General features: G+C 32.8%; 2 protein-coding genes across 2 annotated transcripts; one reads left to right on the top strand and one right to left on the bottom strand.

The window, feature by feature from the left end:
* Positions 1–460: 460 nt before the first annotated feature.
* Positions 461–3,444, top strand: LOC107474787 (cyclin-dependent kinase inhibitor 3). The gene is made up of 3 exons (XM_016094425.3): positions 461–983; positions 2,745–2,951; positions 3,073–3,444. Exons 1-3 carry the CDS (start codon positions 604–606, stop codon positions 3,140–3,142), a joined length of 657 nt encoding a protein of 218 aa, XP_015949911.1. The 5' UTR covers positions 461–603; the 3' UTR covers positions 3,143–3,444.
* Positions 3,445–4,660: 1,216 nt separating this feature from the next.
* LOC107474785 (uncharacterized) lies at positions 4,661–8,584 on the bottom strand. Its single transcript, XM_016094422.3, has 5 exons — positions 8,254–8,584; positions 7,827–7,939; positions 5,497–5,594; positions 5,061–5,238; positions 4,661–4,900 (listed from the first exon to the last, which is right to left on the bottom strand). The coding sequence occupies exons 1-4, from the start codon at positions 8,441–8,443 to the stop codon at positions 5,097–5,099; spliced, it is 543 nt and encodes a 180-aa protein (XP_015949908.1). The 5' UTR covers positions 8,444–8,584; the 3' UTR covers positions 4,661–4,900; positions 5,061–5,096.
* Between the last annotated feature and the right edge of the window lie 16,244 nt (positions 8,585–24,828).

The raw sequence follows: 24,828 nt of genomic DNA, 5'->3' as shown, positions 1-24,828 counted from the left end.
ATATTAATTGAAAGTTGAAAATGAAGTCCCCTTATGTGTATAAATAGGAGGTTAAGCCTCCATTAATAATACAACATCAATAACAATCTTTTCCCTCTCTCTATATTTTCTTCTCTTTTTCATACGTTGATATATAATAATAGTGAATATATAAATTATTTCTATTATTATAGTGAGATAATTATATTAATGAAAATCAAAACTAGAATCTTCTATTTACATTTTATTTTATATTATATCTTCTTTATTTATTTATGAACTAATCATGTGGCTAATTTAAATAAGTAAAAGAGAGTTTTCTTTTTTAACATCCAATTAATCAATTATTAAAATCTGAATGGCTAGAACGAAAGCTTCCCCTCGTATTCCTTTTTAAAACCAAAAACCAAAGAATAAAAATGGAAAAATCAAAGGTAAAAAAAAAAGTCACATCATTGTCATTTAAAAGCAAAAGAAACATAAAAACTCCAATCTTTCCCCCCACTTTTCTCAGGTGTACAATCTCTCTCTCTATCTCTCTCACAAAACTCGACATTTTTTTAATTTTGGTACCAAATTCTTCAAAATCCCCAAATTTTCATACCCGAACAAAACCTGAACCAAATGGGGAAGTACATGAAGAAATCGAAGATGGGAGGCGAAGTTGCAGTCATGGAGGTGTCATCATCTTCTTCTGCTCCTTCTCCAATGGGAGTTCGCACACGAGCCAAAACCCTCGCGCTTCAGAAATCTCCTCCTTCTCCGCCGCCGTCTTCCGCAGCTGCTCCGTCGTTCGACTACATTCAGTTACGAAGCCGCCGTCTCCAGAAGGTTCTTGTCCGCCCTAAGAACCAGCCGCCGGCCAAGCAGTCCGGCTTTTGCGGCGGCGCGGCGGGAGTCACCTCTCGGATGCTGACCGAGCAGAAGAGGATTTCCATTGACGCTGAGGAGAACGCTGAGTTTTCGTTTGGGGAAAACACTTTGGAAGCTGAAGCAAGAGATAGGTACATATATAAAAAAGAAATTAATCTTTTCATTCTCTCATGGAAGTTGTTTGTTTTTATTCTATTTTGTTTTAATTTTTCTGTTTTTTTATTCTTATTTCTTTGATTTTTTAGTTTTATTTGTGTATATGCTGAAAATTTAGCACATTTTACTTGGAATTCAAATTAACGAGGGTTGGAAGGAAAAGAAGACATTATTTTTATTTTTTTCTTTTGAAGTTTTAATTTCCTGTGTACTTGCATGTATGTTTTGTGTTTGTTTTTGGAATTTTTTTTGTAATTTCTTTTTTTTTTTCCGGTTCAAAGTGTATTATTAAGGAAGGGAAAGAATTTCGGTGTTATTACTTGCCGCTGCCAATTTGCATTTTTTTTAGAAATTAGTTTTGTTTATTTTGTTGAAGAAGTCACAACTCGCAAAATAATTAAAGAAATCTAACTACCATGTGTAGTCTCTTTCATTGAGGTCTTATTATTATTTTTTTTAATTTGTGGTGACTATGATTTTTATACTCTTTCAGAACTGAGTACTGAAGAACGTGGAAGGTCTTTTAGGTTGCTAGTATATGTGTAGATTGGGTGACTTTTTATGGGTTCTACAGTTTTGTCTACCGCACTTTTCGAATGGTTTTTTCTTCTTTTGTTTATAAATAAATATATATAAAAATTTTAAGTTTTGTTGTTTCGGTGTTTTGATATTTGCGAACCCGTTAAAAAAATTGGAATAGCGCATAATCTCTCAAAATATGGTTTATTGTTCTTAAACCCAATTTGTTGTTGCTGTTGTTTTACTTAAATTAAATAATATGCTCAAACGAACAAACCAATAATGAAGCTAGTGTTGTTGATGTGCTATTATATATTTATTCATTTTCGCCTTTGTTACAGTGTTGATGCTGTTTCAATCATTTTTTTATTATCATTTTATAAGTCGTTTAATTTAATTCCTCCGCAAATGGAAACCGCCCAAGTTGAAAACTGTAACTAATGATTAAAATTATCTGTTAGCTAATTTTGATTCTAGATTCAAGACTCGGTTATTATTTTGAGTCCTTTTCTTATTTTTAGATTTTCACTATAAAATAAATTCTTCAAGATAGTATTCATGAAATTTGAAAATGTTTACTGCAATGAGCCTGTGAATCCATCATGTATTTCTTTGTTCTTGTTTCTCTTCCCACTTTGATTGTCCTCTGATCTGCAAAGATGCCTCATGGAGTTTAGTGCTCCATAATTGCCATTGTTGAAAACCCAAAATTTGACTTTATCAATAGTGTGTAGTACTAGCAGCAATAACTCTTATGCCTTGTGTCACTGTCATCTTAAATTGTAAAATGTTAATGGCCCTTTGCTGCAGTCTGAATAAGTGTTTATGGAACCCCTGTATTTGGGTTTTTCAGTGTGTGGAGAAAAGATTCTTAATTTTAAGTGCTTGAGCCCACTGGGTCAGAGGTTGTCCTGTAAAAATGCCAGATCTTTTCGAATTATCAACTTGTCTCTAATTCTATGCAATGCATCTGAACAGGGGAGATTGTGGAAAATTTGTTTTTGCCCTTGTTGTGTTCTGTATTTTTTTTTTCCACTACAAAATAACATGTTATGCTGTCAGCAGTTAGCATGCATGCAGCTGGTACTGCAGAAACTTTTAATGATTTTTTATGTTGTTAGCCAATGCTGCTTGTATTTGTGCATGATGGTGGTTATTATTATTATTTTTTTCCTGCCAACGATATTTTGATTAGTGTTTTTGTTTGGATGATTCAGGAGCACAAGGGAAAGCACACCATGCAGTTTAATAAGGGATTCAAATGCCATTGAGACACCTGGTTCAACCACAAGGCAAAGGACATCATCAACTTTCACAAGCCCAATGATCCTTGAACACATTCAAAGAAATATTCCAACTACTTATGAGATGGAGGAGTTCTTTGCTTGTGCAGAGAAGCAGCAACAAAAAATATTTATGGACAAGTATATATATGCTCACGGCTCTCTTATTTTAATTTAATTTATTTATTTCTTGCATAATAAATAATTGTAATTATACTTTCATAAATGTGTAATCTTATGTTTCCAATTTTGATTTTTGCAGGTACAATTATGACATTGTCAATGATGTACCTCTCTCAGGACGGTATGAATGGGTCCAAGTACATCACTAGCCTCAAGCTTTCATAGTCATATGGGGTTCTGTGGCCTTCAACTTCAATTGATTTCAAGAACTTATTATGACTTGTAATTTAACAACTAGTTAGTAGCTTTTAACTAACCAATTAGGATTTACTTGATGCTCTTTTACAACAAGAAAAAAGGGTTAGTAACGTGTCTAGTGTTTTTGTATTTGGGGGAAGTGGGGTATATCTAGTTGGTAGTTGCTAGGTTAGCTTTTATGTAATTTCATTATGTCTGTAATTTGGTAGTTATGGACCATCATGTGGAGAATTAATGTAGAGTACTTATCCTTTGTCACAGTCTCAAAATTTAGCTCTATTCTAGTTACCTCAAAGAAGAGTGGCTTGAAAATTGTGAACTCAGAACCTATACAAGATTATGAAAGTACTTGGAATCTAATGGCGATAAATGCATCGAAGACTAAATCTTTTTTATTTCTTTTTTCTTTTCTTTAAATAAAAAAATGCAAAGCTTATTTACCATGGAAGTAATCGGTATATTTGAATATTGAAATTTATTTTGGCTTTAATAATTTTGTCCATATGAAATGTGTCTTTTTGTTTTGCTAATGTGATGGAAGGCAAATTGTTGGTAAATAACGGCCATGGAACCACAAACTAATCTAAACCAATCATTTTTATGACTTAATTATCATCAGGCAAAATGTCTTGAGAAACGTAATATTTATGTGCAATACAAATGACCATCATATTCCAAACATTTCGTTAGTTAAATGGCTTAGTTAATTTTCCTTTGGTGAAATGGCTCCGCAAAAGTTTCTCCTCCTTTTTCCAAGAGTATTGCTCTATCTATCTGGCAAAAGCCTGACTATTCCAAAATGCAAAGAACCTCATACTAGAAAGAGGAATGCTTTTAAAACTACAACACTTGAAACTGTGGTAGGGTTAGACACTACAAGACTGGCCAAATATTATTCATATTGACGATATGGAAAGCCAATGTCAAAACTTGAAATATGCTGTGTCATTATATTATCGGAAACAATTTCATGCAAACAAATTAAAAATAAAATTGAACAACCTACCAAGTAAACTTTGGGGGAAATAAAAAGGTAAATCTGGAATGGACAATGCGATAATGTAAATTGGTGCATATGCGCCAAAATAATCCAATGGTACCAATTTTAGCATGATTTTACATAAATTATTTCCATTAAATCTATGCTGCTAAATTATCTTAGGACAGCAACCACTTGGGTTGGTCGAGTGGTTAGTTCCTTCGTCCTCTTAAATAAATATCGGAGGTTCGAATATCACCTTCTGTATACAACAACTCATTGGCCTACCGGATTAGGGATACCGAGGGCAACAAAAAAATAAAAAGATGATCTTAGTGCAGCATGCATCTAAGACTTAGTCGGTAACTATCTATCTAGTATTGATGCCCCATGCCCCCATCCTAGTTAAATCCACAAGTCCAAATAGAGTTTGTACGTTAGTTCACTATTTCTTGTTCTACCAAAAGATATAAAGAGGGAAGACAAATACTAGAAACCAAACAAAGATAAATTTCATCCTTCATTCATTGGTGTTAATCACATAAAAGAAGCATGTTTGATAAAAATCAAGGCACGGCAAGTCATCTGCCACAGTGGTTCAGCTGTTACTTGTTGGATCTGTGGTTTTGATTTTTTTCATGGAACCTAAACATTTCATTTACAGAAGTAGCATACCTCCTTCCCAAATCTATCTTCAGAAATTTTCAAGGATTCAGCACTATTTCACCATCTGCAAATTACCTCAAGAATCAAAGATCTTGGTCAGCAATTAAAATTGACAGAAAATACTAGAAATCAACTTAAAACCAATATGATAATACCATTGAATAGCTTTTTAAGACTTGAAATATATTAGTCCGTTTATCACCAAAAAAAAGTTAATACCTAACCTTTTTTAACTACTAAACAATAGATGTGCTTTCAAACTATGATGGTGGTTGAGGCTCTAGAAAGTTCCCAGGCTTTGTTTCAGACATTTCAACCTCGTATGGACTGTTGTCTGAAGATTTCTCATCCTCCATTGCCATCTTTTTCAGCTTTTCCCGTTGAATGGCACGCAGCTCATATCTGTTAGCAATGAAATGGGGAAAGGGTGATAGTTTGTTACAGTATGTCTTAGTAACTTCTCTCCTATAGGCTATATGTATATGTGTAAGCATTGTGATTGTATGCATGCACAAAATATGATTTGTGGAAAAAGAATGAAAATTTCGAAAGCGTATGCTTTATGCACAAGAGAAAAATTTTGGCAAGAAATTCAAAGGAACTTCAGTTTTCATAACTTGTAAATGTGTCATGAAATTAACAAGAACGTGCATAACTTACTCGACAACATAACTCCTGGCAAGCTTAAAGTATATTTTCCAAAATTGCTCTTCTTTCAAATGGCGGGGACACAGTGAATATCTTAGTTGAGAAATTTCCTGAAATATATCAAACTAGAATTATTTAAGATGTTACTAATAATTGCTTCATTTTCATTATTTTTTTTTTTTGCTTTTTTCCACCCTACTATAAGATTATATAGTTATTCAAAGCTTTTAGAATAAAGTCAAATTGTGAAGCTGTTAATAATATAAGTAACATGCATACCCACACTGGCCTAACAGACGAATGCAACCATTAGTTGTGAATTTAGCCTAACCACCAAGTGTTCATAAATTTGGATAAATATATCGGGAGAAAAATAGTTTATCAGATAAAGTTCTCTGATAACTCTATGCAGCGCATACAGCTTATGACAATAATGATTCAAACTTATGTTAAAGCCGTCACAGCACAGATAAAAATTATTAATATAAAATTGAATATCAATCATTGCTGTCGATTCAGAAAACCAGTATGAACTCGGTAATCAAATCATAGATGACTAAACATTTGTACAGAATGGTGAAAAAGTTCTTATTTGCCCTTGCAATCTCAAACTAGATTTGTCAAAACTCAAAAAATGCCTATTCTTTTACTTGTGCCAACTTTCGATTGGGGGACACAAAGGGGTCAAAAAAGAGGACAATTGGAAAAATGAACCAAATTCTAAAGAAAAAAGAAAGGGACAAATTTAACTGCCAGAGACAGCCCAGAAAGTCATTCTTATTTAGGTCCTGGGAACCGGTGGGAGGAGTTTGAGAAACATTTGAGCACTGTTGTAACTTCTGCAATAGTAGAACAAATACCCCAAACAGCAGGCTTCCCAGGACCTGACTGCCACATGAACTAAATAGCTGTGCTATGCTATGAAGTATAAAGAGATATGATCTAAAAGGAGCCAAATGGGATTTGATGTAATTTTGCTGGATGTTCACTTTGAAATAGGCATAAATTACAGAGTAAAAGTGTGTGTACAGTGCCAGTTCATTCATCAATCACTTCAGAGAGGAGTATTTGTCTAAGCATTTATTCTATTAGAAAAGGTTAATGCATCTAGACTCTAGAGTAAAATCAGGTTAGCAAATATCACTTAAAGAGGATATTACATTTTCCTAGAACAAGCCCAAATTGGGGAAAGCACATGGTAGTTGCTCGCTCATAATAACTATGCAATCCGTTCAAATATCTAACAATGTCACACCAAATTTTTCCCAAAACTTTAACAAGGAAAAATCTATAGCTAAAGTTTCTAGTGATACACTCCAACCAAATGCCTGATGCTTGTGCTAGCATAGCTCACCTTCACAAAGCCCTTAATATCCTAATTCTCATCCAAACTCGTAAAAACAGAAAATACTTCATTCATTCACGGACAATTGAGATGGGTATCAAGTCAGAATCTAAAACCTAAATATAGCAAAAATCAAGAAAACAGTTCATTTCACAAATTAGTCTAGTGTGTGCATGAGACTCCCACACCTAGAGAGATACATATAGGAAGGAGATGTACCCAATCATACTCCCACAACTAGATAGACTATTTTGAGGATTTGAGCTCATGACCACTAGGTCAAAAGGTAACAAAGCATTCAAAACTTACCCAATCAGTCATTTGGACAAACATTTAGGCTGCATTTAAAGGGAGATAGAGCTGAGAGACAGAGACTAAATTAAGTCTCTGTATTGTATTTGGTATAAAATATACAAGACTGAATTATGTCTTAATATCATGTTTGGTTTAAGATAAATATAGAGACTAAGGGGTAGATTTGAAATTCGAAAAGTTAAATGAAAATATCTTCAAAAAAAAATGTTATTAACATTTCAATCTCTGACCCTAGAAATTTCAGTTTCTCTGTCCCCACTTTCTACTGAAGGACTGAAATTTTGTGTCTCGGAATTGAAATTTTAGTTTCAGTCTCTAGTCACCAAACACAATAGACAATACTCAGTCCTAGTCCCTCAGTCTTAGTCCCAGCCTAGGAAACAAACGCAAAGTTAAGGCCAGAAAATGCCACAAGTTAGAGTTAGGTACTAAAACATTGCCAAAATAATTTGCTTTCTCTTGATATAAAGTGCTTCAAAAATGAACAAGAAAGCTCAAGCAATTGTAAGGAGATATAATAAATCAGTTATCAGATACCAAAGTCCTCTACTTCTATAAGCTGTACAGGCGAAAAGGACTGCTAGTTTAAAGTTTTAGGATTCAAAATAGTTCATCATCACAGTTCACAAGAACAATGGGAAGAAAATCTTGAAATTCCAAGGATGAAGTGGAAAAAACTAACCTTGACTCTTGAGAGTATCAAAACTGCATGTCTCTCCTGCCACTGAGATAGATCCTTTCTAACTTTGGTTGAAGTCGATCGAGGCTCTTCGCCATTGGCGGAATCATCTTCATCTACACCCAAACAAACAAATAAAATGACAATCAATAGAAGAAAGTGAAAGAAATAACCCAACACAACACTACAAACACAGTAACAAGATTTTTTTTTTGTCATAAGCACCATAACCTCTCATTTCATTTCACTTGAACGCTAAAATTAAGGAAATTTATGTAGCCTGGGGTTCCAAAACTATGAAGATTGATAACCTTCATCGAAGTGAATGTTCAATTATTAAACCCTCATTTTTTTTTCCTCCTCCATTTCTTCAATATTGGAATCAAACAGGGGAAAAAGGAAGTAAATAAATAGGAAAAAAGGGTCTAACCTTGGAGAGGGAAATTCTTAAAGGTGTCAATGGTGAAGGACTTGAGGTGGTTTATCAAATCTTGAGTGATTCCATAAATTTGTTCTTCTGATTCTTGTTGAGATTCTTTGGAGTTGGATTGTGAACTGGGATTTGAGACTGCGCTATTGTTAGTTGAGCTCCGAGAAAGGTTGCGTCTGAACCACTCCATTTGAATCGTTGATTTTTCTTCATCAACAGGAGGAGCTGGAAGCTTACGAATTTTTACGGTTTAAAGTTTCAGTGGAGAGAGTGAGTAAGTGAGACAATATGATTGGACGATTGTGAATGAAGAAAATGATGAACTCAGTTGAATTCTCCAAATTACTTACTTATTTCTCCTTAATTTATCACCATAAAATATACAAAAATAGTTGAATAGTTATCTCAAATTATAGTGTAAAAAACTAAAAAACTCAATAGAATTTTCTTTTTCTTTTTTTTAATATGCTACTGATATAAAGAAAAAAAAACTGTTTAAAGAAATGGTGAATCGTTACTATGTAGTGAGGGCAAATAATGAAATAATACGAGAAAATTTTTATTGTAATAGTAATTTGAGAGTAATATATAATAGAATAATATTATCAATTAAGGAATAGTAATATATCTCCTCATCTTGGGGTGAATGCTGTGATCTATTTAACCAATTTTGGGTTTTGGTCATGGCAGCTTCTTAGTTTGTTTTGGGAATCATGGGTTGTTAATTTCATTACAGCGGCCCAAACCTTAATACTGTCCGAAAGGAACTAGTTATTCTCTTATTCATAATTTCATATTGACCATAAAAATATATTGTAATTCTCTGTGGCGAGAAAAAAAAAGTATTGTAGTTCTAGGCGCCTTCTAAGCTTCCTTAGCAGGCCACCGTTTTTAAAATGCTCCCTCTCAGACCAAAAATATCAAAACCATATCCATTGGATTGAGAAAAAAAATTTAGTCAGGTAATTCAAACCATATACACGACTTGCCGTTATTTCAATATGGATTGTAATACTCTCTTTTTCTTTACCAACTAAGTTCAATGAGAGCATGACCTTTTTGGGCCTTTATGATAGTTGTTCAGTAGTTGACTATTTTAACTCTCTTACATGAGTTGTCTACGTACATAGGAAATTAGAAATAGCAATGTCCGTGAGAACTCAATAATGTATTGAATATGATATGATATGATTAATATTTATTATATATTTCCTTTTCCATCATTGATAGATAATGTAGGGATGCTTTTTCATAAATGGCATCGTCGCAATCATTCTTATAATGCACACCGCCTAGCGCGTGCAATAGGCTAATGATTGGAAAGCTTGTCTATAGAGAGTATAGACTACAGTCATACCCTACAATATGAAGGCAACTCCTCGCATTCACTTACACCGTCATACTGGTACTCTGTCACAATCACAAAAACGTAAGCTTTCAGTTTAGTTATTTATTGTTGTCAATTTTAGAATTTTTTTTGGGATTTTTTTATAGTAATTTTTAATTTGCCAAGTTAAAAACTATTTCTGTTAAGTATTAGTAAAAACTAATTCTGTTAAACACTAAAAAAAATTAAAAAAAAAATAAAAATTTGTATAAAATAAATTTTTAAAAAAATTAAAAAATTTTTCTATAACAAAGAGATTATAATAATACTTTCTTTTATAAAAAAGAATACACCTTTAAATATATAAAAAAACTTCTCAAAAAAAATTTTATATTTTTCTTTTTAGACGACTTCTCTTTTATTCAATGTTTTTGTTATCTAATGAAATTATCTATTTATATTAAAATTTTTCTCACTTTAATTATACAACAACAAAAAGTGGATAATAGATATTACTTACCATCATTAATATTCAATGACTTATAAATAGGAGAATTTTTCTTCTTTCATTTTGTTTGACTTTTGTTTTTTTTTTTTATAAAAAAATTAGTTTTATTATTTTTTACAATCTCCTACTTAAAATTAATTTTGATATTAAAAATTTCACAATTTCATGTTGTTCATGTATTTAATAGGCTATAAAAAAATCTGTACCATTCAAACTTATCAATATTGATTAACTTTGTCATGGTATCTGTTAGGTTATTTTTAGTATGAATTTTTTGCATACCCACACTCCTTTCTTCTACTACTTTTCGAACAAAGTGATATTATATTTCAATGTATTTTGTCTTTGAATGAAAGGCAGGATTTCTTGCAATATGCAAGGCACCTTGACTGTCACAATACAATACATAGAAATCTTCTGTTTGTGCATAAGTTTCTCCATCAACCTTTAGATTCAAATAGCTTCTTTGCATGCTAGTGTAGCTGCCATATATTCAGTTTCTGTAGTAGATAGAATTATATCTGTAATTTAAATAGTTAGCTCACAGCTTCTCCTGCAAATATAAATACATATTCTGTAATAGATTTTTGTTTATCAAGATTACCTGCAAAGTCTAAATTGACATATTCATTTACAATGAATTTCGATCCTCCAAAATATAATGCAACATTCGAGGTCCCTTAGATGTATCTTAGGATCCTCTTAACAGCGTTCCAATGTTCTTTATTCGGATATGCTATAAATTGACTTATCACCGCAATTGCTTGAGTAATATCTGGCCTTGTACAGATCATGGCATACATAAGGCTTCCTACCGTTGACGCATACGGTACTCGAGATATTTTCATCCTTTCTACTTCACTTCTAGGGCACATACTTGAGGATAATTTAAAATTCATAGGAAGTTGGGTTGAAATTGACTTATATTCTTGCATGTTGAAGCGTTATAAGATCTTTAAATAATTTTTTTGCGATAGCCAAATCTTCCTATTTCTTTTGTCTCGGTGAATTTGTATCCTTAAAGTCTTGTTTGATGGTCCCAAGTCTTTTATATCAAACTCCCTAACCAACTGTGCTTTCAATTCTTGGATTTAATTTTTGTTGGGGCCAACCACTAATATGTCATCCACATACAACAGTAGAATGATTAAATCATTATCACTAGACCTTTTGTAGTTGTAACACTTTACCCCTCAAAACCTTATGCTTGAGTCATAAATCAATGAGAGTTTGGTGTTATACTGTTATGACACAAAGCTGAGATATAAATACTTATGTATAGAAAATATATTAAACTAAAAGTCTGTAAGAGAATTTAAATCTCGGATAAAAGACAATTTGCCGATCGTTCATACTTAATAATATATATATATAACCTATCGCTCCAAACATACATCATAAACTTCTAAAGGCAAGTCTTTAAAATAAATACATCATATAATTTTTTTCAAAAGAATGAGAGATTCTAAAACTTAAACAGAAACAAAAGTCTTCTTCGTCATCTTCCAGATAAGACTTTTGCTTATAAAGGAGTGCTGTGACCTGCATTTAAAAAACAGAAATAATTTTCACAATGGGTGAGAACATCATCCTTTACAGGATTCTCAGTAGGGCAATAAAGAACCCGCTAGCCAATCCTAATCTCTAGTCCCACAAGGTTCAAGCCTAGAGTTCGTACGAACCATAACATGGCAACTCGCCTAAGAGATTATAGTCTATCTCTTTATCTTAATTTCACAAAAATCCCTAATTACCACATCTCATTAGGAACAACCCTCAGTGTCACCATGATGTGAATTTCGAATATCACAAACTAACCAGCAAGTGCACTGGGTCGTGCTAACTAATAACTCAGGTGAGTGAGTGTCGATCCCACAAGGATTAATGAATTGAGCAACTATAATTGGATGATTATAATAGTCAGACAAGCCAATCTGAGTATTTTGTGTTCCAAGTATCATAAAGCAATGAATAAGAGAATTTAAGAAGGCAAGTAATGAACGGTTAGTGAAAATAGTATGAGAAAACAGCTAAGGTTTTGGAGATGTTAAATTTCTAGATTAATGGTTTTTATCACTCACTTTAATCATGTAAAGGTTCAATTCATGGAAAACCTTAATTGATTAAACTCTAATTCCTTAGTAATTTAATCTCTTCTAACCAAACCAACTGCCAATTCCTTGGTCACTCAATCTAGATTAGAAGTTTAAGTCCAATACTAGTTTATGAGCCACACAAATTCTAGGTACCCAAAGATAAGATGATTATATGTCATGTTTCACGTTAAGTCTAGGTAATTAGATAATTGTGAGGAATTGATTTCAAGATGTTATTCAAGTGATTTAACTTTTCCAAGATTCAACAAGAATTCAATTAGAAAGAGAGTTATTTTTCAATATACTCTAATTCCTAGGATGAAGAACAAAATCAATCTTTGAAAATAAACCAATGCATTGATTAAGAGAAGAATGACAATAATATTAATCCATTAAAATAACAGAGCTCCTAACCTTAACAATGAAAGTTTAGTTGCTCATGGTGCGGAAAAACTCTAGCAGAGAAAAGCGTAAAAGTGCGGAGAAGAGAGAAGAAGAAGAAGAAGCCCTAGGCTAAGATATCTTCTCCTTTTATATCTAATCCTAATTGATACAAAATTTAAATTCCAAAACCTAAAAATATCTTTTCTTAATTCAAAACTTATTTAAAAATCAAATTAAAGCAAAGGATTTGGTGCTGAATCATGTGGGGACCACTCTGATTCGCGCTTTTGGCACCAAACACTGGGTTGGTGGCATTTGGCATCACTTGGGTAGCAACTTTTCATGCAAAACGAGGTCCCTGGTGCCAAACGCTGGGTTATGGCATTGGCGCAACCATGGCAGAGGAGAATGGGAGCTTTCTGTGTCCCGGCGTCAAACGCTGGTGAGGTGGCATTTGACGCCACCTTGGCAACATATTGAAGCCTTTTTTTTCCTCTCTGAACTCTGCCAAACTTTCTCGAATGCTACCTGTAATCAACCAAATTGCAAAATAACTCAAAGTAGCATTCATGGTGGCTTAAACACCTAAATCTTAAAATAATTCAACAAATTCGCATGCAATTCACTAAGAAAAGATAAGAAAGATGCTCGTGCATCATAACACCAAACTTGAATTGTTGCTTGTTGTAAGACCTAGAATTTTTAGAAAGTTTTATTATGAGCTAATTCCAAATCATTTATTCATTAACAGCTTAAATTTCAGAATTTATTTTATTAAAGATAATTAAGGAAAGTTTTGATAAATTGAATTTGAAATAAATTAATTGTTTTGTCTAACTTTATAAATATTGAGTATTTTTCTATTTACAATTTAAAGTTTTAAAAATTTGAAAATAATGAGGTTTTGATTATTTAAATTAGAATTTTATCTAATTTTATAATAATTGAATAATTTTCTATATTTAAATTTATAAAGCTTAACAGTTGTAAAATAATAAGAATTTTAAATGATTTAATTTAAATAATTAATATTTTTGTAATTTAATATTTTAAGCTTTATGAATAAAGAAAACTAATTATATTATCTCATATTTTTAATTAGAGTATTTGATTGAAAAATAATTAGTAATTTGATACAACAAATAATATTTTTAAAGTAATTTTAAAGAATTAAATTGGATTTCAAATTAATACTCTATACCCTAATTTCATTAAAATTAATCAAATCCAAATTAATCCCTAACCCTAAAATTCAAAACACACCCTAACCCTAACCTAACCTAGCCACCGCCTCACTGCCACTCCCCTAACCCAGCCCCATCCCTTCAGAAAAAAAGAAAGAAAGAAAATAGAGAAAGAAGAGGGCAAAACGGAGAAAGAAAAGAGAAGTGAGAGGGGAATAGAGAAGGAGAGGGAAGAGAGGAAGGAGCCAGCCATCGCTGCTGTTGGAGCCGCGTCACCATCGAACTTGCCGCTGTCGCTGAGAGGAAGCCCGCCACCATCGCATCGCCGTGCCGTCAGGAAGCAAGAACCGCAAAGGTAGAGGGGTTGCCGCTGCGCTAGTTGCCATTACTATCGAAGGTGGAACCATCGGGGAAGAGAGATGCGACAGAGAGAGAGGGTTCGCGAAGGAATCACCGTCATTCGTGCCTCCCGTCGTCATCAGCTTTGTGCAGAGCTCCCATGGATGTCGCCGTCGAGCTGTCCTGTCGCCGCCAAATATGTTGACGCCGCTGATGGCGAAGAAAGAGAGAGACACGCGGGATAAAGGGAGAGGAGGAGTGTCGCCACTGTTTGTGCTTCACCGCCACTGCTGTTCAAAGCTGCCCTACCACGGTTGTGGTTACCAAAAAATGCAGCAGAAGCCTCTGTTTTCTTGGATTTTGATTATTGTGAGTTACTCTGCATCAGTAAAGGTCCCCGGAGCTTCTTCCACTTGCTTGTCTCATTTCTCTTTAGCTGTAGTAAGTTATTCTAGCCTTGATATCCTTACCGCTATTATTCTGCTATAGATTATTGAGAATTTCACGATGTTAACGTTCTAGAGTCAAGTTCCAGTAATTTCATGGTTGAAATAAAAGTTGTTTTTATTGTTGCAGAAGTAAACGAAGCTGTAGATGCAGTTGTCGCTGTGTGCGAGCTGAGAAAAAAGGGTTTCTTTGACGTGGTTGGTTTATAGGTTTTGATTATTTGAGGTAGGGACGCTTTCCTTAAACTTATTTTACTTTCAAGAATTGTTACAAGTCGATATTAATGCGAAAAGTATATTTTTATGATTTTATAAATCTTATGAATTCAATTGAGTTGCCCTGGATGATTGTAGTTGTTTGTCTGGTGAAATTATTGACTATTTGAAAAGGTTGAATATTTAGAGTTATTGATTTTGTTAAATCGGCAGTTGGCGAATTAGTTTTCTTGAGATTTGGAAATGTTTTGTTATTAAAAATGAGTTGACTTTTGAAAAGATTTAATATTGGAATTTAGTTTAATTTTGAAAATGATTTGATTTTTGAAAGGATTTAATATTAGAATTGGTTTGGATTGGAAGAGATTTAATATTGAAATTTGGTTTGATAGTGAACCTGATTTGATATTGGAATTTGGTTTAAAACAAATTTGAAAAGGATTTGATATTGAAAAAAGTTTGATTATTGAAAATGATTTGCTATTTGGAAATGATTGAGAAGGATTTGTGGAATGTTTGGATGGGACCCGAGAAGGGTGGCAGACTCTGAGTTTTAGAAGAGATGTTATCGAAATTTTTATTGAAAAAATTGGAAGCTTCGTTTGAAGTGATTATTTAGAAAGATTTGGTTTTAAAGATTATATGTTTTAAGTTTGATTTATTTAGAAAAGAATGAATTATGTTCTAAGTTTGAATTGTTGATGAACAGAATAGGAGGTGTGATAATGAGGAATGAAAAATTTGAGATTCAATGGGATATGAGACTTCCAAAATTGAGACAAATTGTTGACCCTTTATACGTAAGATGTGATCGGGCACTTTAACTCCTCGGGTTTCTCCATGGACATGCATGTATATATGAATTTGAGCTTGGGGTTTGTCTCCCCCATGGATGAGCTTGGGATTTTTTCCCATGGATATTATTGAGCTTGGGAATGCGCATACAGAGGGACTGTCCAATAGTTAGCTACTAGGACATGTCGAGTTGGCTATATAACCGACAAATAATATCATCAGCCATAGGACATGCATATATCATATGCATTTGTATATTTTGCTTGGGTGTGCATTGTTTTGGTTTGCCTATTTGTTTAACTATGCTTATCTTCTATTTGGCTTACTTGCTGTATTTGCATCTTATTTGTGTTTTCCTTGTTTGTATTGTATATGTGTGCAACTGATAGATCCCTAATGTTGGTGGTGGTAAAGCTAAGGATTGTTTTCATGATATGATTATTTGATTGTTGATTTGATTGAGTTGCTTGAGTTGGGGCCGTGATTGGTTTTGATTGAGGTTTTAGTAAAGTATGAAAAATCAAGCTGGTTCAGCATAGACTTAATGAACTTATACTTGGAACAGGTTGGTCATTCATACAGTCTAGAAAATTGATTAAAATTTTTCTATAAGAAAAGAAAGGTTTTGAATTTCTGGATAATTAAATATTGGTTTTGAAACGATCTTTGGATGATTAGCCATTGGATTTTAAAAAAGATTCATAAGATGAACGATAGTCACTATCTTGAAATCAATTCTTCTCTTTGAACGTATCTTCTTATGACAATTCTTAAACCCTCTACTGAGAACCCTTTCGAGAACGATGTTCTCACCCCCTATAATTTTATCTTTTTAGGACGGACGAGGAAGCTTGCGGAGTTTTTGTTAAGTTCTTTGATATATTATTTTTGTTTGTATATATATGTTATAGAGTTTTTCTCGCCTTTATTATTACTTTCTTGTAAGATGGATAGGAGTCGTGACTATAAAAACATGTATGTATATAATATTTGTAAGTTACTTGAGTAAGAGGTTTTGTATATATGTATATGCTTATTTATTTTCAGTTAAAAAGTATTTCCATTTTTATTAAAAAGAAAACAGCGATATGATTTCGAGTTAAAGACTCATATTTTATTATTAAATATATGAAGTTATCGTAATACTTTTCACTATCAGAGTGGCATAGCCAGAAGCGTGACATTCTAATAGTATGGGTGTTACGCTTGTCCTCAAGCAACTGAAAACAATATGAACCTGAGATGTGGGTTTGCACGAGAGTTGAGTTTTCAATTTAGCTCCTATGTATCTTCTGAGTGGGGCTAACAACACTGTGATAATGAATTGTCTCGGCACCTCACTATCCCTTGAAGCTCAAGAGTGCTGATGTCCTTCGAAACTAGAATCCGGATAGTATTATGAGTTCTCTTTCTTTTAGCTTTTGATTAATCCTTGAACACATCATTTTCTTGTCTTTTCTTTGGTGATTTGCATCTTGAGCCTAGCCGTGACTCTAAATATTTTATCTCAAGTTTTGCTTGACACAGAAATACCACAAGCACTTAATTGGGAAATGCTTTGAGTTCTGATATTTTTTATTGAACTTTTCCAGTCAGCGGTACTTAGAGCCTTTGGTATACTCTTTCCTACACTTGGCTTTGACTTTAAGTACTCTGTCTCAAGAGTTCCTTGCACAGTCACACCATAAGCATATAGCTAGGAAAATAACTCTTTGATCTTTTGATCATTCTTAACTTTCGTAGCCATTGATACTCAGAGTCTTGGGCCTTGCCTTTTATTTTATTTTTCTTTTGTTGTTTTTTTTTCTTCAAGGATTAATTTTTTGCTTAAATTAGAGAATTCATAATACTTATCTAAATTTATGTCTCTCATATATCAACGTCCTTTGATTCAAATTCAAATATGCACTGTTCTTATTATGCATTCAAGGTCACAGATAAATACCACCACATCTAATTAAATAAGACAACTCTTGAATATAACTCAATTTCTCATGCATTACACCTCTTCTTTTCTTTTCTTTTTGGATTCAAACTCAGTGAGTGGTACATGAGACATCTTTTAAAAGATAGAAATAAAAAACAACTAAACAACTAACTAAAGCTAGAAGATTAAAAATACTGAAAATCATGCAAAAGATAGAAAATAAGCAACAGAAAATAGGAAAGGAAAATAACATAATAATAGCAAAAGGAAAATAGGAATTGAAAAAGAAACTGAACCACCTCAGTCATCATGGTGAGTGTCTCTCTCCTCAAGTGTACTCCGTACAGTCCTCTTAATCGCCCTATATCTTGTCTCATCTGAAGAAGCTCATAGCACTCAGTCTCTTGCTCAACCACAATCTGATGGAGAAGGACGTTATGACTATCTTAGCTCATTCTCATCTACTCAAGAGAGGATATCAGCTACTGCCAGTACTCTTGAGGTGGAAAGTGTAAGACCCAAAATTTTTGGAAAATCTTATTATGAGTTAATTTCAATTTATTTATTTATTAAAGATTTTATTTTCAGAAATTCTTCTATTAAAAGCAACTAAACCAAGTTTTGATAATTAAGCTAGAAATTTTATTTAATTTTATAATTATTGAGCAATTTTCTATATTTAAATTATAAATTTTAGTAGTTTAAAAGAATAAGAATTTTATATGATTTAATTTGAATAATTGAGATTTTAGAATTTAATACTTTAATTTTATAAACAAAGAAAATAAATTATATTATCTCTAATTTTAAATTAGAATACTTAATTAAAAGCTAATTAGTTAATTGATAATTAAGTAATATTTTTAAAATAATTTTAAGAGATTAAATTGGATTTCAAATCAATACAATATACCTTAATTTAATCTAACCCTAACCCCTAACACTAACAGCAGCCGCCATCTTTTTTCTTTCCAAACCCCAGCTTCAACGCAAACACACACAACGCGAGATCAGAGAAGAGAGAACTCGCCAACAGGGGAGCCTGCGTCACCATAGCCTCGCGGCTGTTCCCACCGCCGTTGGACTCGTCACGCGCGTCATCGACCAAGGAGCGCCTCTGACCCATCGCTGCTGCCACTAGGCTTTACCGCCGCCGCTATGCCTTGTCATTGCTATCAGAGCCACCGTGAATAAGAGAAGGAAGGGGCACTGCTTCACGCCGTCGCCATCGCTGTGGGTGGAGTCGCCGTCACCAAGATCCGTCGTGGAGAGGAACGCGAATGGAAAAGAAAATAGGGAGGCTGCTATTGGAGGATTTGGGGAAAATGGCCCTGTTCTGCCACTACCTCTGGGTTTTGCAAGTTGTTGGGGTCTTCAGCCGCCGGAGCCACTGCCGGGGGCTGCCACTACTTGGTTTAATCATTTCTTCTTAGTTTTGGTAAGCAATTTTATTTTGGAAAGCTCTTTAGTCACTATTCTGTTATTTTACGCTAAGATATTTTGGCGTTAATTATTATAAGATTAAGTTTTGATTATTATATGTTGCGAATAGAGTTGCTGTGGTTGCTGCGAAAGTGGTTTGGAATTGAGGTTGCGGCTGCCACCCTTGCAGGTCGAGAGAAAATGAAGTTTTGTTGCGTATTGAGTCACGATTGAGGTAGGGGCGCTTTCCGTAAACTCATTTTATTTTCGAGAATTGTTATAAATCGATATTGATGCAAAGATATTTTTTGGTAATTATAAGAGTCTTATGGATTAAATTGAGTTACACTGGATAATTGAACTGAGTTGCAAAGATATATTATTAATCTCAACTTATTTCCTCTCCCTCTCTCCCTCCCTCCCTTCTTCCCCCCTCTCTCTCTAATACCAAAATTAGCAATTGGCCAAAGTGTCGTAAAAACATAAACAACCAACTATATATCACAAAAGAGTAAAACACACCCAAACCAATTTTTCATTATCTAAGCTATCATCTAATCTACTATCAATATAGACCAAACAAAATAATTTTGTTCTTTATTTTTATTTTTTATTTTTAAATTAAATATATTAATTATTGTTATTATTGTTGAATGTATTGATGGTGAAGAAAAATTTGAGAAGTGGAGAAGATGGAGGTGTTTTGGGGACACCATTGATTAATGTAAATGTGAAGTTTTTAGGAGTGGTTGATTTTTTTGTTGATTTTTTTCTCTTTTTCTTTGGCTCTGTGATTGAGGCAAAAATGAAAGCATATAGCGCTGATGAATATTAGGATTATCTGTTCAAGGTGGTGTTGATTGAGAATTCTGTGTGAAAAAATTGAATATTTTATCGAAATTCACGAAGAATAAGCATCATGCACTTATACGAGGTTAGAGAGATTAGAGAGATGAGGGTAAAATGGTCTAAAATTTATTTTTTTTAATAAAATGATAATTTTAAAAATAATTTAACGTTAAAGATGATTTTGAATAACAAAAATATTAAGGATAATTTAGATTTTTATCATAAACTATGTGGATCAAAATAGTACTTATCCCTTAAAACAAATTATCTGAAGTAGTGGCATGATTGAACTTAATTATAATCTAATCTTAATTTTTTTTGAAAAAATAATAGTTTAATTGAAATAAGCTTAAAAATAAAGAAAAAGGTGTGACTGAGTTGAGGTGGTTGTGGGACCAAACTTTGTAGGAACTATTGGTGGTGGCATCATTGAGATTCGTAAGGCCTGGTGGTGGTGATGGGACTGACCCTCGCAAGAGATGGTGTTGGCAGAATTGAGTCTCGAACAGCACGAAGAAGTTTACATTTCGCTATACAACACATCGACGCGAGAAGAACAAAAGTAGTGTAGTATAGAAGAAGTATAGCAAAGTAGCGACTGCATGGAGAAACAGAAGTAGAGCAAACCAAAACTGACGCAGGAAAGAAGATTAAATGAGATTAGTGATGGTAGATAGTACGAAAAAGATAGGAATTGAGACTAAAAGATGACTAAGAGGTCTACCCTAGTTAGAGGTCTGGAAAATGAGAATACTGAAAATGGAATGATACTACAGATTGATTGGTTATTCTTTTGTTTGGCATCCCTCATCGGATCATGCCGGGTGATTCGGGCCGTGGCCTGGACTCAGCTGAATTCTTCCTAAGTGATATTATTTTCTGAATCTGACTTGAGCCACTTTAGAATCGGGCCAAATTTTTCCAAAAAGGAGACTTGTTTACCCCAATTGAAACTAAAATAACTAAACTTAACCTAATGTGAAAATTAAAATAATGTAATTAACTAATTAACCTAACTAACTAAATTACCTAAATAATTTAACCTAATTAACCTAATCACTCTAACTAACTAACTAACTAGTTATTCTATATATACCTAACAAGTCTTAATCTCTAATTAAACCAAATTAACATAAACTAATTCATCACATTTACTAAAAATAAACTAATCTAAATAAAAAATTGTTAATAATTCAAAATTATCTAATTTACTTTTTTATAATTTCAAAACTAATAAAAAATTTGCAAACAATAAAGCATTCTTCTTAAAGAGGCTACTTGTAAAAAATTTAAGAAGTTTTCAAAATTAAGAGTATATACCCATTTTGATTCTCAAAGAATTTTAGACTAGACACTTTAATCTTCAATTAAAATTAATTACTCGATTGGTTCCTAACAATTAACTCCGTCAGTTACTTAGGTCCTTTATTCCGTCAACTCTAACAGATGACAAAATAGTCCCTGACAATTATAACAGGGGACAAAATGGTCCCTGATCTCTTTTATTCGGAAATGACATTGTTCTCTCCCAATTTTCATCATATCTCACATAACACTAACAGTCTAACACTATAACTTCAAGCTACACAATGCACACTCTATAACTTTAATGTTCACAAGAAAAAAAGTCCTCAACTTGTCCTCAACCAATTCATACTCAGGAAATTAATAACTATGTCTCACAACTACTTGTCGTCTTCTATGGATCCTATGAATCTAGACAGCAAGTCTGATTCGTTAAGACTCATCGTCGTCGTTACCATCTCCCTCCTCCTCTACCCTATCATCTCCATGACCACATTATCCATCACTCCGATCGCTTCCTTCAGCTTCTTCTCTAAACTATTGTTTAGTAATCGCTTCAGTTTTCATATGAGCGGCAACGGCGACATTGCTCGTTGTATTGATAGCTTGGATGCGAAGTCGAAGCTGTCTGCCAACTTGAACTCCGGGAAAGAAGAAATGAAGCACTCGATGTCTATTTCAAGTGAGAATTTGCATATGATATCGAAGGAGAATCTTCTCATGATGTCCTAATATCCAACAATCCATATTACTTGCTGGAGAGTGGAGAAAGGCGTGTCCTTGGGATAGTTGTGAAACTTGGTATTGAGGATGTCGTGGATGTTGTTGGGGTTGGAGGTGATGTTATTGAGGACATGGAAGTAGATGCTTCTGGTGGGTGAAGTGCAAAAGAGGTGATATACCAGTCACAGAGATTTAGAAAGTGTGTGGTCTATGACATGTTAAGGTAGGTGCGACACGTGTGACAATTACACCATGGCTTAATCTTGGAGTTAAAGAGGAGGAAGGAAAAGATGGAAAAGAAGACTGTAAAGGAGAAGAAGGAGAGTATGAATGTTAGAATTATGCAAGATATGATAAAAATTGGATAAGAACAGTATCGTTTTCGAATAAAGGGGTCAGAGATTATTTTGTTCCTTGTTAGAGTTGTCAGGGATCATTTTGTCCCCTGTCAGAGTTGTTAGGGACTATTTTGTCTTCCGATAGAGTTGACGGAGTCAAGGACCTAAGTGATTGACGGAATTGATTGTTAGGAACCGATCGAATAATTAATTTTAATTGAGAACTAAAGTGTCTGATCTAAAATTTTTTGAGAAAATAAAATGGATATATATATATATACACCAAAATTAATGACAGGTATTTGGTACTTAGCGAAATTGGCCCTTGCAAAGTAAGAGTTCCTCTTTCTTACCAATAGAAAATAAAATTATCTCTAACCTACCCAACTCAAATTAAAAACAACAGCAAATGAAAAATTCAAATTATATACCATATAAAACATCTAAATTTAGAAACTCATTTTCTACATCAATAAATTAAAAATGCACTTATAGTAGGAGAGACAAAGGAAGTACAAGTTGCGTGAGGTAGGAATAGATTAGTGAAGAAGATTGCACAAATTAACACAAAACAAATTATATAAATCCAATTATATAACATAAAATTATATAAAATTTAAAAAAATTATTAAACCCTAAACTAAAATTATAAAGAAAAAAATCTAAATTAGAACAATTTAATAAAAAATAAACCTTAAATCAAATTACACAGGAATTACACAAATTGAAGAAGGCAGGAGTTTTAAAAAAGGAGGCAAGTGTGTTTGTATTTATGGTAGAGACTGTGAGCGACGAACACATAGAAAAATAACATAACGGTAATGTTTGATGGACGTAGGAAAGAGAGAGAGAGAGGGGGGAGAGAGAGGGAGGTATTTGGGTGAACATGAGGGTTACAACGGTGATAGTGATGAGACAATGCTTGGGATGAAGGTAGAAGGAGATAGAAGAAGACTTTGGAATCTAAAATTTGAAGGGTAAAGGTTTGGGAAAAAGTTTGATTATGTGAGGAATCAATAAAAATCACAAGAGAAAAAAAGATAAGAGAGATAAGTTTGAAAAAAAGTTATAATATTCATTTTGAATTTGTTAATGAAATTTTTTGATAGCTTGAACTAAGATTAGTTTTTAATTTTTAAGTTGGTTTAGCACTTAGAGATTTAGCTAGGATTAGTTGAAGTTTAGTGGTGATTTGGAGATATAAACTCAAACGAAATTTATGCAATTTTTTTTAAAATTGGATTAGCACTTAGAATTGACTTGATTTTGGTAGAAGTTTAGTGGTTACGAATTTAGTGTAACCTTTGGAATACTAAATAAATTAGGGTTGCAATTTATTAATATTAATATTTGTAATCTGACTAATTATAATAAAAATTTTATTAATAATATAACAAAGACTAAATGTAGATTCATTGCATAAAAAAAACACTAAATCAGAATACATAGTGATGTCATCTCTTTTTCCTTTAGCATAACTCGAGATGAGACAAATTTTACAAACTTAACAGCAAAAATGTTTAAAGTTATAAATTCAGGAAGGATTCTTGATTCAACTCCTTCTCAACCCATCCAAACACTTCAATGGTGACCTTGATTGGGGTCAACGTTTCCGTTTAGACCATATTTTCTAAGGCATGCTTTCTTTAAATCAATCAATGGTTCGTTTTATTATGACAATAAGCACAACAGATGAATTTGCTTTTGAACTATTTTCAGAGGCTGTTTCAATATATCTTCAGATATTCTCAAAGTATGGTATTTAACTTCGTCCAAGCATTATTTTCAGATTTTGGAGCCATTTATCGTGCATATCGTCATGTCTATATATATAAGTGGCAGCACTATTTTATGTTATCCAAAAAACACTATCCCTAATTTTCGGTAAAAGTTGTAGCATTTTTTAACAATGTAGCATCACTCATTTGATATGATGATTGTTCTTAGCTAGTATTTGACATCTCCCCATAACAAAGAATGATTATTACTTTAGTTATTATACTCTTTTTTCTTTTTGGTCTGGGAGTTTTACTCTGCTGCTGCCTAAAAGCCTCTCTCCAACTTAGTTTGAAAAGCAGCTTATGCGCATGCATTTAATTTTACAATTGTTATATATTTGCTTTTTGATCTGACCAAATGCTATGCCTACCTGTGGCTAATTTTCTTTTTTTAAACATGGATGTTTTAACGTGAAATACAAAAATATTTAATTATTTTAGTGGTTTACACGGTTTGTAGTAGCAGCACAAAATATTATTGGCGTTTTATAATAAAAATAAAATTTTAATTATAAAAAATGACATCATTGATATTTTGTAAAAATAATATTTTTTAATTATAAAAAGATTAACATTTTGTAAAAAACTAAAAATTCATAACAACGTATAACACATAATTTACATCATTTTTAAAAATTTTACTCAACTAATCCAATATTAAAAAAAATAGTTCGCCTGCCTATTGATATATCTACATTTGCATTTTTTTCTCTTAAAAGATTATTGAACTTATTTGTGAATAAAAGGATCTTTTAGAAATTAATCATGTTTCATGCACATAAAAGATTAGGTTTCGATAAATCATCATTAATATGTATTTGGTGTTTTATAAATAGTTTTCATTATGATATTAAAAAAAATCGAATATGACAAATTAAATTTGCATCCATTATTTTTATAGTTGATTATTTTATTAAAAAATTTATGTAATATATATA

This window comes from Arachis duranensis, chromosome 2 (assembly GCF_000817695.3).
Source record: "Arachis duranensis cultivar V14167 chromosome 2, aradu.V14167.gnm2.J7QH, whole genome shotgun sequence".
Classification (NCBI taxonomy): Eukaryota; Viridiplantae; Streptophyta; class Magnoliopsida; order Fabales; family Fabaceae; genus Arachis; species Arachis duranensis.
The sequence above is the reverse complement of the archived record's forward strand: the minus strand, read 5'-3'. Positions and strand labels throughout refer to the sequence as shown.